General features: G+C 38.3%; 1 protein-coding gene across 3 annotated transcripts in view; it reads right to left on the bottom strand.

Annotated features, from left to right (window-relative positions):
• The window catches only part of negr1 (neuronal growth regulator 1), a 92149-nt gene extending 79190 nt beyond the window's left edge, over positions 1-12959 (bottom strand). The window contains exon 1 of one of the 3 annotated variants that reach the window (XM_049732208.2): positions 12577-12959. In XM_049732208.2, coding sequence (XP_049588165.1) covers positions 12577-12737 — 161 coding nt within the window. In that variant the 5' untranslated portion in view covers positions 12738-12959. The remainder of the gene's footprint in view (positions 1-12576) is intronic. The other 2 variants (XM_049732207.2, XM_049732209.2) reach the window with 2 other exon arrangements.
• Between the last annotated feature and the right edge of the window lie 4444 nt (positions 12960-17403).

Raw genomic sequence — 17403 nt, 5'->3', positions numbered from 1 at the left:
GATGGGTGGATGTCAGGCAGTGGGAGCGTGACTCAAGAGTCATTGTGTTTGCATACCTGCTCCTGACATTACTGCCCATGCATATGTTCTAAAGGTCACATTAAGAAATAACTGCAGTACAAAAACATAATCATCACACTAAATTCTCATAGTCAGAGCTTGTGTCCCATTGTGAGGGCAGCTTCTGTGACCGTTCCTTATTACGCTAATGTATGACTCCTGCGGGAGATATTACCTTAAAGTATGTTACACATGGCCGTATCAAGCTCGAGAGCATACGGCCAATAATGAACCAAAGCACTCAGACTAAGAGACGAAATCATACATTTTAGATCTTTCATACATCAGAAAAATACCGTTCTGCATTTGATATGTAAATGAAGTACTTCCTCATTCAGGTAAAGTAAAATGGTCTCTGAAGAGTCATGCAAGACATAGAAGGAACTTTTTTTTGGTCATAATCCATGAAACATATAACAAGCTCATTTTGAATAAAAGAAATACAAATTACTTCAGTGCCTTTGATTTGGCAGCTTCAGTAAAATGCCATTACACTTTGATGAAACACTGCTTACATATGTAGTTTTATGAGGACGGTTTTGATTAAAAGAAAAAGATAAACAAAATTAAATTCCTGCTTCAAAGCCAATGATGGGTTTAGTCTACAGCAACCACAGTGCCAGAGTTCATCATAATGAAAGTGCATGATACTCACTGCAATGTTTCAGCTCAGTGATGCGTGTTTAATCACTTTTGACAACAATGGCTCTCTCTGCGGCACAGTGTTTTGGCTATAAGGTTTATTTGTTTAAGGAGAATGTAATTATTGTTTTTGAAGAAACTCTTGGGCAGGCAAAATAAAAAACCTTAGGCTCTTTGCCTCACTTACTGATATTCACATATCGCTGTTTGTGAAATTGTTCCAGCTGTCTAAGGTCTAAGTCTCAAATCAAATAGTAAAATTGAAAATAAATTACCCAAATCTGAACCAGAATTTTATAGGAACTCAAGTTGAAATCACTAGTTTCATGACAACCTAGTAAAACATTTTATTGCGTTCCTGATAAATATCCAATGAATAAACATGATCACAATCAATACATAATTTATTTTGCACTAGGCAAAGGTACTGACATTTATCAAAATTCATCCTCTCGTAAATAATATTGACCCAATAGAAAAATTAAATAGGATCATCAATAGACAGTCACTGTCCCAAGCTAGGTCAGTTCAAACGTTGTCTAAATTGGCTCCGCCTTTTGCCTCCTTGTGGAATAAAATGGTTGGCACTAGCCGGGAGCTGCTGTTATGATTGATGACACGTCTCCTCTGGTGCACTCGTCACTGCTGATGTACTCTCATACCGCTTTACACTTCAGCACTAATTGGGCAACCCCACAAATTCCCTACCCTACGTATGCGAGGTCCAGCTCCGAGCAAACCACCCACGCAGACGTGTGTGAGCTACACTCTTCTGATTAAGCACTACTCACAAGCCTGCTAAGATGTCAGCCGCATGGGGGGGTGGGTCTGTTCACCATGTAGTTCACATTAGGTGGGAAATAAGGTGGGCAGCTCTGGCTACAAATAGCTTTGTAGCACTAAAACTATCGACTTGCTGTGCACGTACTGAATACATTACAACAAAGTTTATGAACAACAACACAGTCCAGACAAAAGGTTGGTGATATCCCAGAGGACTGTGCTCTGGTTCACAATGCCATCTGTGGATAACATTGTTTCTCCAGTCTTCAGTGAAAGTGACTCATAATCTAACCTGTGTTATGCGTATAATGCTTATGATAACAGAGAGAACAGATGCAATTTTGATTTAATGTCTTGCTCAAGGACACATCACTGTTCCTATGTTTGAACTGACAACCTTGGGATTTTTAATCCATTTAGGAATTGGAGGAGTGCTGCGGAGCAAACAGAAGGGGTGTATCCTTTCAAACGGTTTGATGAACAATACATCATGTTCATATCAGGCATCAATCGACGCAGGTTTGCACTGCAAATGAAGGCACTTAAAGGTTGCAAAGCAATTGGAAGGGATTCCAACAACTGAGGTGCATGTTCTTTGGTTTAAAATGAAGGGCAAAGGTTCAGAAACTGTTAATGTGAGCTGAGGCACAACAGATTGGCACATTTTGGGAGAAATGCCGTACATGATGATTACTCCTAAGTCTGATTATGGTATTGAACAGCGAGTACCATTTGCCACATCATTGTATGACCAGAAAATCTGGCAAAGTGGTTGCTGTTGAAACGTTTGGATCTCTCTTAGCATTTTTTGCTGCTGTTATGGCAATTTCAAAGCATCTCAGGGTCCCCCGGCTGAATCATTAGGACTTGTCACTTCACCAGTAGCAAAGCAAACGAGGAGAGGCTTCAGTTTGTGATATCCAAAAGAAAATGTTAACAATTTCAACCGAGGAGCAGGTGGAGATGTGTGCAGAAGCTTTCGAATTCTGGCTCTCATCTGACTTTACACAGACTCTCTTGAGGATAATCTCAGAAACATTGCTGTCCTTCCTTTGACAGGCTTGCTTGTTCATTAGCTGCTCGATGCTTTACTTTTAATGTAAAAATATTCTCAATTCGTCCTAACTCTCTACAAAGCAACTCGTGAATAATTCATGCAACTGTACACAATCCCATTATTAATCATAAGATGATAAAAGTATATACATCTGGGGGAAAAAATTGCCAGTAACCCCCCCGATAAATAGACGACTTGTGCATTTGAACTGATGGAAAAATAAAAAATAAAAGCATCCATTTGAAGTACCCTGGAGAGTCACTTCCACAGAGGCGTCTCCAAATAAAGAGTAATACAAAAAATATTTACTTAAACTACGCCTCCAGAATGTTGCATTATCGCCATACGGCTCAATTTACTTACCATGAACTCAAACATCTTCCACACATTTTACATGTATACATTTTACGATTGCTCCTTTGTCTTCATTTTTTAAATTATTAATGAATTTATCATCATCTTCAGCTACAACATAGGGCAGAAATATAAACAGCAAAAGCGTTTTTTTCTATCTGTATTTTGCTTTGTAACATGAAGAAACACACTGAGTATTACGATGAGCTTGAAAGGACTTGGCAGTTAAGCGAAGCATCATGGTGAGGGAACCTTGTTACCTGTTGTCAGGACAAGAAAAAACTCATAAAGAAAACAAAACAGCTTGTCAGAACCCCCTTCAATGTTAATGCATTATGACGTACGCTTATATCTGCAAAGAAGAACAGCACAAAACAAGACAGCACTGCACTGGAGGCAGGTTTCATTTGAAATGTTTCAAATATCTCACTCAGTTTTCAGACAATATTTACTGTGACAAAGAAAACATACCTGCAGAGAAGGCATAAATTGATGTGTGATGTTTCAGGCCCTGAAGACGAAACCAAATTGCTTCGTCTACGTGGATTATATACGTATATATGGAACCATTGAACCTGTTCTTGACATTCAATTTAAGAACTACAAAACAAAAATGCTGTATTCAAACGTATGAAGTTCTTGGTGTGCATCTAATCATTCATTCGTTATTTTTATCACTGGACCGAACAGTCTCAACCATATTGGACCATATTGTCCCATATTCATGGAAGACTCCAAAGATATGATATTTACTATTGAGAAACTGAATCCCTGGGTATTTGGACAATTCCAAATTTAAAAAGTATCTAATTGATTAATTGATATTTAAAATATGATCATTTGATACGTGATTAATTGATTCATCGTTGCTTCTCTACTTTAAACGTTATGTGCACTTTACGTATGTATCTTGACTTTTTGTCCACATATTGGCTATTAAATCACTCTGGTGAAAGGTATCAGTTTGTCTGTGTTTGAACACTGGCTACTCACAGGCAGCTATTCACTGCTGAAGAGCTCTCAGACATACAATTTTAGCTATTTGACACTTTACTACAAATGGGTATTACAAAACACTTGGTTTGCAATGTTTGCACACAGCAAGTTCTTTCAAATCCGTCACCTGTATACACCCGAATGACAGTTCACATGTATCTCAAAAAACCTGAGTCGGGTCAATAGTATCATAAATTACCACTGTAAATGTAATCATTCTTAAAGTCAGGAAAAACATGCAGCTCAACAATAATAACATACAGTGAATTATTGAATTTAGAGGTGCAACAGTTAATCGGTTAATGAACAATTGATTGTCAATTACAATTAAAAACAGCCTTAGTATGAATAGAGAAACTGTACTGCAGATTTGCTTTTGTTTTTATGAGTTTTTTGGCAGGGTGTTTAACTAATTAGATTGCTTTAATGATGGAAACAAAGATGACAAGCATACCCACTTCACATTGTGAGGACTACTACATTACCGAGTATGCTGGCAAGAACACAGGTGAATGTTTGAAAACAAAATAAAAATCAAAGTATCCAAGAGGAGAAGGCAGCGGGGGCATTGTGTTCAAATCAAAGGAAGTGCCTGGATTTAGGTTTGTAGCAGAGAGACTTGGCCCACACAGTTGCACCAAAGACAACTGGCTGTTTTAGAAAAGACGGAAGATTCTGTGCAAGCTGGAAAAGCGATTGCATGCCTCAGGGAATTTCCATTGTGGCACCTGACTGTGTCACGCAGAATGCAGATGGATGAAACCAACTCTGTGTGTGTCTGCGCGCCTGTGTGTGTGTGTGTCTGTGCGTGTGTGCATACATCAACGTATTTTAATATGACTGACTAGTTGCTACATTTAGCATAATAAAATGTGATGTACAGTTCATATATTGTATCCGAGTTCAAATTTGCATAAATATGTAATCCCATGATTCATTTTAAGGATTACAAAAAATACCAAACTGCAATACAAACATTATAATTCATAATTTATCGCCTTTTGGACCATTTAGTGTAATATCAGTTTTACATTAACAAGAAATTCAGTGAATATAATCCTGGTAGCACAGCCAGAAGTGAAAAGGCAATTTAATTAATCCAACAGTAACATCAACAAGAATATGTTGGGTAGTTCCTAGAAAGGTAATTTGAATAGAATGACAGTCTGCTCTCTGAGTCACTAATTTAAACACATTTTGCATTCAGGGATTTCCAACAACACAATACGTGATGTTGGCTACAATTTAGTGAGCTGTCGTACAAATTGTCACGGTAATCTAACATTCACACATACCAAAATAAACATAATCTCTTAGTGTTATTTCCAAAATACAAAATTTAATTAAGTCATTCAGGGGAAAAGAAAGGTTAGCATTTACTCAACTTACTTTAGAACTAAAGCCACTTCTCCTCATAAACAATAGCAACATTGGGTAGCTAAATCATTGGTGATATTGATTTGCCCTACTGCCTCTTTCTCCATTTGCTAGTAATTACCAATGCAGACACTCCAATTACCTTCCTCCAACAAACATTTACCACTGTAATCCATTTATTATGCAGATGACATATACTAAATAATCATTTTCGGAGTGACAGCCATTCATACTCCACAGAATAAATTACAATATATGCCCACTAACGAAATGTAATTTGATATGTTAAATAAAACATTTGTTGGTGTTGTGAAAAGTCTAAGTACGCCAAGTGAAGTTGGAGATAACATTTGAATTAATACTACTGTGAAATTAATACTATTCTGAAATAAAGTAGTTATATTGCCCCCACACCACATTACAACTGACCACTCAAAAAAAATGAGGGCTCTTCAACATTACACAATCCCTTCAAAAAGAAAACTAGAATTCCTCTTTTATTCATTAAACGGTATTACAAAACTAATGAAGGAATGAAGTCAGGCCTGGTGGATTAAAGTCAATCTACCTTTAAAGCTCAAACCCATGATTACACCTAAAGGAGCTTGTAGTCACGGAAGTACAAAACTAGTGTTCTCTCTGGATCGTACATCCAATTTCTAATAAAATAAATAAATACTGTGCTTTCGTACCATAGAAAATTTACTTGAGGTCTACCTGCAAAAAATTTAACATTACTCTAAATTTTACCAAAGGTTGAGAGCATACATGATCAGCATACCATGCAAAAACGGCGACCACTACAACTGTAGTAGTCTTTTCTTGAAAGATTTGCATGTCAGCATGTTCCATCTACAACTTGCTGACATCGACTCATTTCTATTCTGTAACTTAGATTGACTGAATATTTTCAGCTTGGGTTCTGTAATATATTGTGTGAGAGAAGCACAACTAATTAGGACGAGAACCTGACGTAGGCAAAAATATTACCCCTACTGTCCCTCCGAAAAACACATCCTAAAATAGTCCTATGGAAAGACTGCCATTATATGCGAACGTATACAGTGATGCAAAAAGATCAATTTTCACCCACAAGCCATTTCTCTATTCCTTAAGACTCTTATTATTACAGTGAGCCTTACGTATAAAATATTTCTCTTGGAGGACTTGGGGGAAGAAAAATCTAATAAGGAGGTAATTCACATGGGTGCTGCTAAACAATATGCTTAATTTTTGGAAAGCACAATGAATTTATGCCCCTGATCAGCCTGCACACAGTCTAGAAATGCACTACCTGCCTACAAATGCATATCAGAGTCACTATATACCGTATTTTCCGCACTGTAGGGCACACCGGATTATAAGGTGCACCTTCAATGAATGGCTCATTTTAAAACTTTGTCCATATATAAGGCGCACCAGATTATAAGGTGCACCTTCAATAAATGGCCCATTTTAAAACTTTGTCCATATATAAGATATATACATTTGGCCTGCGGGCCGGACTTTGGACACGCCTGCTGTAGTGGCTCAATATTGGTCCATATATAAGCCGCACCTGATTATAAGGCGCACTGTCGGCTTTTGAGAAAATTGGAGGCTTTTAGGTGCGCCTTATAGTGCGGAAAATAGGGTAATAATAAATAATATTAACAAATAAACAAATAACATGCAACTTTCATCATAAATTGAAACATACTGGAACAGCATATTAAAGTGTAGAAACTGCAGAGTACTAAAGTACAGAGTTCCATCACTGATAGGCACCCTTTTTGATGTCAAACAACGAATGACGAGAAACATAAAAAAATGACCGACTAAGCACAGAAAGAAGAGGGTTTTCGTCCGTCAGTGTAATTTCCACTAACCGGGTAAAGTACCATAACCGTAACTAAAATGTGGTTGCCTGAGCTGAAAATGAGTTTGACATCCCTGCTTAAAGCAGCATGCTAATGAAATACGCCATGACGTTAAATAAACAAAAACAAAAACAAGTTAAAATAGGTGAAGCCTCACATCTAAGGTTACAGGCAGAGCAACATATCTGCAAAGGAATTGAGAGATTTCTGATTCCAGTCCCAGTTTGCCATCATACTTGCCAAAGAAGAGAAAGATACAGAACCCCCAGTTGGTCATAATTCTGTTTTATTATGGTTGTTATGTCTCTATGTTATGCATCTTGTAGATTAATAGCCTTTATTTGTTCCTAATGTTGAAGGAGCTCCAATCGCTTAAATGGTCCATGAGGAGACATTTCAGTCGTATCTTAATCAAAAATTAACTCAATTCATTGAAATTCTGTTCGGTAGTGACATCGTCACTTGGGAGAAGTAGATGGATAACTATAAATACCAGCAATCTCAACAGCAGAAATAATTTCTAGGTCTGATTTGACATAAATCCTACGCAGCGTATGGCCGATCACAACACGACGTTGGAAATGATGATAGGCATGGTACGAATATATGTGTTTAAAGCCGAACTGTGGAAGAGTTTTTACTTTCTGGACGTGGATTTACCGTATCTGCTGCCAAATTGTCAAATGAGCAACGAAGCAAAAATCTGAATCCGTCCAATATGAATATGGATAAACTGATGTGGACTTTTTGAGGCCAATGCTGATCTCGATATTTCACAGACAAAAAAATAAACATGCTTTGAAAATATGATAGTAAAGGAAACATACTGTATATATAGGTTGTATAGTTTGTGGACTCATCTGGAAAATGCACATCAAACACAAATGGGTACTAAATAAATGATCCCTGCAGTTTCACCAGGATAAAAACCGAGTGACCATGAGGCTAATAATACAGCTAGCTTTTTCAATAGATTTGTTTTCACACATTACTTGCTAAAATGGAGGTCAAACAGCTATTCACACAATAGATGCAAGTTGTGAAGAAGACAATGAGCATATGGAGTACAAAACATAGCAATATTTTTCAGACCGCAACAATATTAAATGCGGTGCAAAAGCCCCCCAGCCATTTTGTTATTGTGTCCAACGAGGTAAACTGGGTTGCTTCAACTGAAATTTTTCATCATTCATTTTTATTTAATATACCTCATCAAGCCAGGAGGAGGTAGCCTTAGTTAACCAAACAGGATGTGATCACATAATGAAAAAAGCTCAGATGCAGAAAGTGATTTTTTTTCCAACAATAATTACATGATAGGGAGACAGCAGCCGAGTCAGTTTCTAAATTGGACTGTATTGCAAGAAAATATCTCCTAAATAGCTCCTATATCTGTATCCACAGAATTTGTGATGGGTATAAGACACAAACTACTTAAATGGAGACTGGTTGCACAGACAACACACCATTATGGTAATTGCCAACAAGCCAGGGAAAATAATATGTCACAGTTTTTCCTAGGGAGAGATACAACTCAGTCATGCAAAACAATTGTTTTACTTATCAACTATCTATAGGCATAATTTGAGTGTCACTTGTGGTGAACTTTCAACTATGTCCATTATAGTTACATATCTATCTTTGTATGATAGTTTGATTCTGAATAGTCACATGAGTAGTACTTTACATCTTTATACAAGCTTTAGATATTTTCCAAACCAAAATTATCATCATTGTCTACGAATCTACTGTATTTTCCGCACTATAAAGCGCACCGAATTTAAGGCGCACCTTCAATAAATGGCCCATTTTAAAATTTTGTCCATATATAAGGCACACCGGATTATAAGGCACACCTTCAATGAATGGCCCGTTTTAAAACTTTGTCCATATATAAGATATATACATTTGGCCGGCGGGCCGGACTTTGGACACGCCTGCTGTAGTGGCTCAATATTGGTCCATATGTAAGGCACACCTGATTATAAGGCGCACTGTCGGCTTTTGAGAAAACTGGAGGTTTTTAGGTGCGCCTTATAGTGCGGAAAATACGGTAATCATAAGAATATGTCTCAATGTTGTCGCTGTTTAAGAGCTATTCATCTTATACTTCAGATTTCAGTGAGCTTGGAGTCATTTCACATACTTTTTCTACTACGACTATTCCAATTACTAGTAAGAGTCAACTTAACCGAATCCAAAATGACATGAAATCTCTGAAGCGTATGCGAAGGGCTGTTGTGACTAAAGTACTAGAAAGCAATAAAGCTCTAATGGAAGTCTGTTAAAAAAAAAAATCCGCATACGGGTTAAACATAGATCTACTCGTGCATGGTGAAATGCTTTTTAATCAGCACAAGCCATGACAAACAACAAGGGCTTTTGTTGGAGGCTGAGGTTTTGCGTAATCAAACAAGTTCAAAAGGGTGATGATACACATATGGTCCATTCCTCATCTTCAAGAAGCCCAAAACAATTTAATTGGGTGTGGTCTGACATGAATCAGAGCAACAGTAATGCGGCGCACGGAATTGAATAAGGTGGGGAGGGGGGTGGGGTGAATATGTGACAGAGCTTGCACCTCACGGGATCGACTCCATAATCCAGTGGCAGTGACTAATTGCATGCTTCGGGCTTTGTCAGTTTGTGAGAGATCACTTTTTTTTTTTTCCAAGCAGCATTCAGCTTCCAGCCACCTTCTTACTGGTCAAGGAGTTCTCTTGGCAATAATGGCCAGTACCCTAAACTCTTAGAAGCAAATAAGTAAATAAATTGGAATCCACATTTTTATAGCAGATGCTTTGGAGCAATGAAAAGATGTGAAGGATAAAAAGCAAAGGGCCCATGTGGTTAAAGAAAACATCAACTTTTATCTCTACTCTGTTGAAAATGGCACATGAAGCTGGCCAGGGAGGAAAGAGGAGCAATTTAGAAGGTGTATTGTTTTATTGCAACAGGTCCTAGGACAAATATAGTTGAACTCCTCTTCTTGATACCTTCAGAAATAACAAAATGTTGCTTATTTTTCAGATTTCCTACAGTATATATTTAGGTGGTCCTTGTTGGAGGGATTTAAATGTTAAGACTTACTCTGAAGGTAAGAGGCAACTGAGCTGACTCACAGCACCGAGTTTACTGTATCTCTGGTGCAAAACACAATCAGGATTCAGGCAAAGCTTTTGCCTCCCCTCCCTGACACCAACGAATTTGAAGGCTTCTCCCAAGACACAACCAGGGGAGAAGATCTCTTTGAAAGGATGATGTTTGGCTATAGAAGTAAGACAGCAAAAACTGAGAAGAGGAAGCAAACAAATAGCAAAATTAGAAAGCATACAGCCTCCTGATAGAATTGCGTCATGCATTGTCGCACACTGACGATAACCAACACAAACAATTCCTCTATTCAGCGGGCTAGTGAGAGATGTCAGTGACTAACTTTCACCCGTTCAACTGCTCTGCATTCAGGTCCATACCCTGCATCTCGTGGTGTCAACATCTAGAGAATTCCCTGAAATGGGCCAGCATATCCTTCACATCCTCTGAGCCATCACGGCGGATATTTGATATTTGTACGACAAGATATTATCGAGGCTTGCCTGTGCATAGTTTTGTGTATGTATACCGTGTGAATCAAAAAATCTGGAGGTGTTATAAGTGCAAATGTATTTATAATAACCATAGACAACAAGTGTATATTATTTCCAAACATCCATTTTCTGTTCAGGTTAACGTGGAGGCTGCTTGCCTGACAGGGCGGGGTGCACCTAGGACTGATCATCTGTCAGTTACTGGGCTAACACACAGTGACAGACAACTATTCAGTCATTTCCATATTCTAGAGCACAGGTGTCAAACTCAAGGCCCGGGGGCCAGATACGTCCTACCACATCATTTGATGTGGCCCGCGAAGACAAATTGTGCATCAAATTCGTGTGTCATGACTAGAATTGCAAATTGTCTTCACTTTTAATATCTTTTTTTTTTAAATATTTGACCAGTTTTTACTCGTCTGATTTGAAAACGAGTTATTTATCAGTTTGTTTTGTAGCTTTTACTCTATATAATATGAGGTGCTCATAGTACATTTATTTGGGTTGACAGACAAAATGTCCGTCTGAAAGAAGCTATGACTACAATGCGGCCCGTGAAAAAACTCAGTCTGATACCCCTGTTCTAGAGTCTTGCATTCTTTACAGAAAGTGGGATAAGTCCGTGTACCCAAAGATAGCTCACTAGCACAGGAAGAGCATATAAATCTAATACCTATTGGACCCCTTAAATTTCATGCTGAGGCGACAGAGCAAACCATTGAGCCTTAGTGCAGCTGTGTATATTTCCTATAAAGTGAACAACCAAAACCAGTGGCTGAAGTTCTCAGAATTCAAACTAGAATTTTCTAAAAAATGTGTTGAAAATAAACAAATAAACTGCTCAACTCTTTCTTTTTGAAGGTTCTTTAGTCATTGGTAAGGTTTGTAACACATTCCTCTGAACAAGAATAAATCGTTTTTGCAATTCCATGAACACGAATAAATAAAGGCCTTCATGTTAGCACACTTTCTAGGGAATTTGATCTCATACTCAAATAAATTAAACCTGGTGATTATTTATTTATTTATTTATTTATTTATTTATTTATTTATTTAGCGCATTTTTTAGTTCATTAAACCTGGTGATCATTTATTTATTTATATATTTGTTAATTATATAGCGTATTTCTTAGTCACACCGCATCCATAGCAAAGACAACTTATATAACATCATATAATTATATTTATAGCAGAATGACAGCTACCAGTGCAGTTGGCATGACGCCCAAATGATGGAAGAGGCTGAACTCGGGATGAACATGAGGAGGGAGGGAGCGACAGCGAGTCATGACCACACAACCGCTCTTGTGCGTTGCATTTGAAACTGCGACATCACACTGTACCTTCCCCAAAGTTAGCATTAAAACCCACGATTGCATTTTATTGTAATCTATACCTATTCACTTACAAAAACCGAGACTTATTTGATGCATTCATTTAACCAGACATAAACATTATATGATGTAAGTGACGACGCGCTGCAACGCGTCTAACGATGCAGTGAGAAACTATCGCATCATATTGAGTGAGGCATTTATCGAGGTTAACAAGTCCTCTAGAGTAAAATAAACGTGTTTCAAAACTTTGATGGTGCTAACAAGGTCTCTTGTCGCGGGTTTGAGCGTCTTGCTGGCGGTCAACATACTCGGCAGTAGCCACAACCCCCAAGATCGGCTTGCGGGGGAAAATGAAACAGCACCCCATTGTGTCCTTTCATGGGGTGACAAAAGCCCTCTTTCGGGTGTAAACAAGCACTCAGCTGCAGATAAAGTGCGTGCAGAAGATTTACTGAACTCCCGTGAGCAGCAGTAAAAAGTGAAGTTTGTCTCTCTTTTTTCTTATTATAATTATAATTTACCTGAGTAGAGCCGTGTCGCCTTGCCTGCTGACCACACTTTCCACGGAGGAATAGTCCACAGTTTGTCCCGCGGGCAAGCACGACGGCAGGAGGCAGCCCAGGCAGAGAAGGATCGCACTTAGCCACTGAGCAGAAACGCAAGCATCCGACAGCGCAATCATTATGTCCGTCACAACTGGACGTGGTCGCCGCTCTTGCCCAAGTCTGCCAAAAATCGGGGCAAAAATAAGGAGAAAGCCTTTTTATTTCCACGCTCCACGCAGCCAGTTATGGACGAGCGTTGAGTTGTCCCGGGTTCGTTCGATGCTGTGAGCCCACTGTGCAGGGGAAGTGTACTCTCCAGTGGCTTGCACACCATCTAGCGAGGAAAGGCGGTTTAAAATGGGAGCAAAGCTAGAAGCAGACAACCCCCAGGCTCTGATCCTGTTGCCATGCGGCCGTTTCCTGGGCAACCCGGTTCCCAGTGGCTGGCGATGGAGCAGCGGTATTGATACAACCTAGGAGCAATTAAAGATATCGACTGGAGAACCACCCCTATTATTTATTGCTATTAGGGAAAAAGCGAAGTGAGCCTTCTGTGTAAATGGAGTTGATGCTGCTGGTGATATATTGATGAATTAAAGGAAAACTCCAAATTATTTTGCAATGCACTGCTACATTGTATATTGTAATTGACTGGCTTGTATTGATCCAACTTGTTAAAACATAGAGAAAATGTTCAATACAAAAAACTTATAAAACAAATGCACCCAATTAAATAATTGCTTGGGAAGACAACACCAAAACAACAATTACACTTGTGGGAATATAATATATCGTTGAGAAGCTGACAATACAATATTATGGAACCTTTTCATGTTGACCAGAGTTTTTCCATGAAGATGATCAATCTGTGATTACTTCATATTTGAAAACATTTGTCCCCATGGGAAATAATGGACAATGACTGTCGCCATTAAACCAGTGACTGCACAAGACAGGTGTAAAGTGGTCATTGGGAAATTCAAGACAACTCCCAAACAGATAAATGCTTGTTGTTCTCAACTCGTCTACGAGGCTCACAAAAAAAAAAAAAAAAACACAGTACAGTACATTTTTGGAGGCATATATTTTGAAAAATATGTGTGTCAAACTTTTAATTAATTTATTCCCATTTAGAAGGTTCATAGTTCCATCGCAATATTGACATCTGGCTAGTGAAACTACCCAATATTTTTTTTTTCCATTTTGACAGTGTACACATCATTTGAGAAGAAATGTAAACACTGTACAAGATTCTAAAACACACAGTATTTTAAAAAAAAATTCCATTGGGCGTTGTAGTGATTCATTATTGTATTTAAGTCTGCGTTAGTGAAAGCTCCCCCCTACACATACTATGTACGCACGCACACACTCACACACTAGGGACTTAGCAAAGTTTGTTTAAGAGCAGTAGCCCCGTGCATTATGCTGCTGTAAGCCTTTCGACTTAGTCAACATAATTCCTTACAGGCTGAACAAGTGTAACCATGGAAATGGCATATATTTCTCAGTTGTGACATGTTGGCGTCAAGCCCACGAATTATCACGGATGACACGTTATTTTGTGGGAAACACGACATGCCAAAAACTGCCACGTGGAGAAAAGTTGGACAATCAATCAAGATACAGTGGAGAATTTGAAGGGATTTTTTAATGATATAATTATGTACCTTCAAATTCCTGTTCATGCTTGACTACACTGCTCTCTGCTTTTACACAGCCACAGCCATTTTATTAAACACCATTTGCGCGAAATCCTGTTACACTTTACTCTAGTTTTTTTATTATTTTATTAATTTCCCCAAGGGGGGACGATGTACTGCCATGGTATCTTTAAATCAAATCTCACAGACGACTACTGCAGTTATCAGGCTGCACTGTTGGGAGCAGCTGCGGTGAAAGTAGAGGAGTATATTTTGCTTGAGTTTTCAAAGTTGCTATTCAAGGGGAGGTTCATCTTCTAAATATTTGGGTGTGAAAAGTTCTTTCTCTATTATTTATCTGCCATTATTTATCTGAGCACATCCATATGTTCCTTCCTACTTATATATCAAACTGTTTCCCAAAGGTTACAAAGGACATGTCGGTATTGAGTCATCAAACAGTGTCAAGCAAACAGCGCTGAAGAGGTGTGAAAAGTTCACGCTTTCAAAAACACAATTCAAATTTGCATAAATGAGGCGCCTTCAACAGTGGCTTTGCCACATATAAGAGTCTTAACAGTATATTCTGGAATTTTGAGACGAGTGCTTAGAGGCGGTGCTATTTGTCGTTGGTTGCTTGTCGTTAGAAATGTCATATTTTTTGTTTGTTTTGCTTCACTTTTAGCATTTTTAAATTAGCTCAACGCACTTTATCATGCATGAAAGATACACAATAACAACAATGACTCTGCCTAAAATATATAACTCTAAGAAAAAGAAGACCAGTTGGTAAACATGTTCATAGTAATGGATATACACTTATACTTGAATAGATGACATAAACAATCATCTATTCAAAAGCAGAGTAAAATCGATGCTTGCAATTTTCTCTCAGGTGAATGTTTCACTGAAATGACCTAATGTCAAATCTCTAACATTCAAGAATAAATGGAATGCAGAAGATTAGTGTTTTCTGTTAGGCCAAACCTTTCACAATTGTCATTTTAGACCATCCATTTATGGAATAAATGAAAACAGTGGTAGTATCATTTTTGTCTAAATACGCAAAATAAAAAAAAATACATGGTACTGTCACCAACGTACTACTGTCCGGTTATGCCGATATAACGTTTATAAATCAGTCTAAGCAGTGGGGTTTTTTTACACGCAAAAATTTAGTTTACAAAGCTGTTGGCGCGTAAACCCTTTTAGTATTTTTTTTGATGACGGCAAATTTAAAAGGGCACTTGTTGGCTTAATTGAATGATGATTGTGTGGAAAATAATAAATCCCATTATTCCTTACTTTGTTGACACTAAATAATGAGCAGAGAACACAAAGCCTAAACCGAGATGATTTTACTGCACCACTTTTTGTTCAGGTATTTTTAGTTTTTAACACAATGTATCCATCCTATTTCCCTTAGCAATTATCCTATTCAGGCTTGCACGAAGCTGAAGCCTAATCGAGGAGAAAGGCAGACTATATCCTGAACTGGTCACCAGTCAGGTCACATATAGCGATAGACAATTTTACCGTCACTGATTGGGCACCGAACCCACGCTGCGTTGCTGCATGCACCGGACGGAGGTCAACCCCGGACCATGCCATCAGTGGCAACAATGTTCTCCTCCGTGCGGCGAATATGACTAATTTCGCATTGCACAATAAAAGCTATTGTTTTCTAAAGTACTTAAATGAACGAGGTTTTTTCCCCCTGTAATAGTGATTGAGCCTGCTATTATGATAATGGATGACATCCAGCAGAGATATGTGCCAGTTGATCACAACAAACAACAGCTTGGTTAAATGGATCCCAGCAGCCCCATCTGTGGTGGAATATATGTAAGGGACCATTGATCTCACTCTCAAATGGTCAATTTTTACATGCAGATGTATGCAACCCTTCAAGCACTAAAATCAATCCATGACAATACTCCATTATGTCCCATTACCTCAGACTGCTCCTCAGAAAGTAGGATGCAAACTAAAAGAGGAATAGATAGGACTCCACTTGCAAGGTTTGTCAAACTGAGTCTGGATCCTGCTATGCCCCGCCTCCTCCCAACAAAGAATATATCATTAAAATTGTGATGGTACCGAAACAGAAGGTGAAACTAACACATGGTGTTAAAGTCAAATCTATTGTATTTCAAAATGCATTAACTAACATTTGGTTTGCTTGGCAACACTTGGACAACATCAACGTAACATCCTGCAACTTGCAAAGCCTGACCGTTAAAAACAAGCATGGCAGTAAAATAGCATGCTCATACCACAAGATCTATTATATTAGTGTAACTGATCAAACAGTAACATTATAATATTCTTTTTCCATTGCGTCTTGGAGGAGACCATGATGGTCACAGAGCATCTTCTACCCTCCTTACCACATTTAACAGAACCCCCTCACCCGAGTTATAGGCAGCCTACACACTAACATCCTTTAATCTGTTTTAATCGAACTCTAGTTTGTTTCCTCCCTTGGTGTGGTTCATTTCGACGTGTGAACACAAATCACCCTTAAGGATACAAGACCTCCTGCAAGTTACTCCTCTAAATATTTTATAAAGGTACGATTTGCGTATTGAGTTGAAACCATCCGAGCTCAGATGCAAGGATGTGAAACTACTCAAAAATCATGATGGTGACATACTGTAACTATGTAAACTGATAGACTGTTGACTTAACAGGCACATTTGGTTCAGCATGTTTGCAATTGTCACGAGCATAAGCTCAATATTTGCTACATTGTTTTTAAGGAGACGTGTGATGGAAATATATTTTCCACAAACAAACTAGAATAATATGCTCGAGTACCAATTTGAGAGGGCACCTGGCTGTTGTGTGAAGTTAACGCCATTTTTGTTTCGTTTCTTATTTTTCACTATAGTCCTCAGTCAGCAGTCCACGGCGCGGTATCGGTCCCCACACAGGAACAGACAAAAAAAGAAAAATATTTTTATACTTTACAGCTGATGTCAGCATGCCAGTCAGAGTCCCACCTTTTCGTCTAACTTTGATGTGCACATTTCAGTAAACAGAAAGTAACAGTGAAGAGCAAACAATGACGAAACATGTAGCAAAACGTGTGGTGAGCAGTATAGTTTTTTTTTTTACTGCATCTTGAGTACCAAATCAGATTAAAACATTCAAAGAA

Source organism: Syngnathus scovelli, chromosome 10 (assembly GCF_024217435.2).
Source record: "Syngnathus scovelli strain Florida chromosome 10, RoL_Ssco_1.2, whole genome shotgun sequence".
In the NCBI taxonomy this organism is placed as follows: domain Eukaryota; kingdom Metazoa; phylum Chordata; class Actinopteri; order Syngnathiformes; family Syngnathidae; genus Syngnathus; species Syngnathus scovelli.
This window is presented reverse-complemented; position numbering and strand designations above follow the sequence as displayed.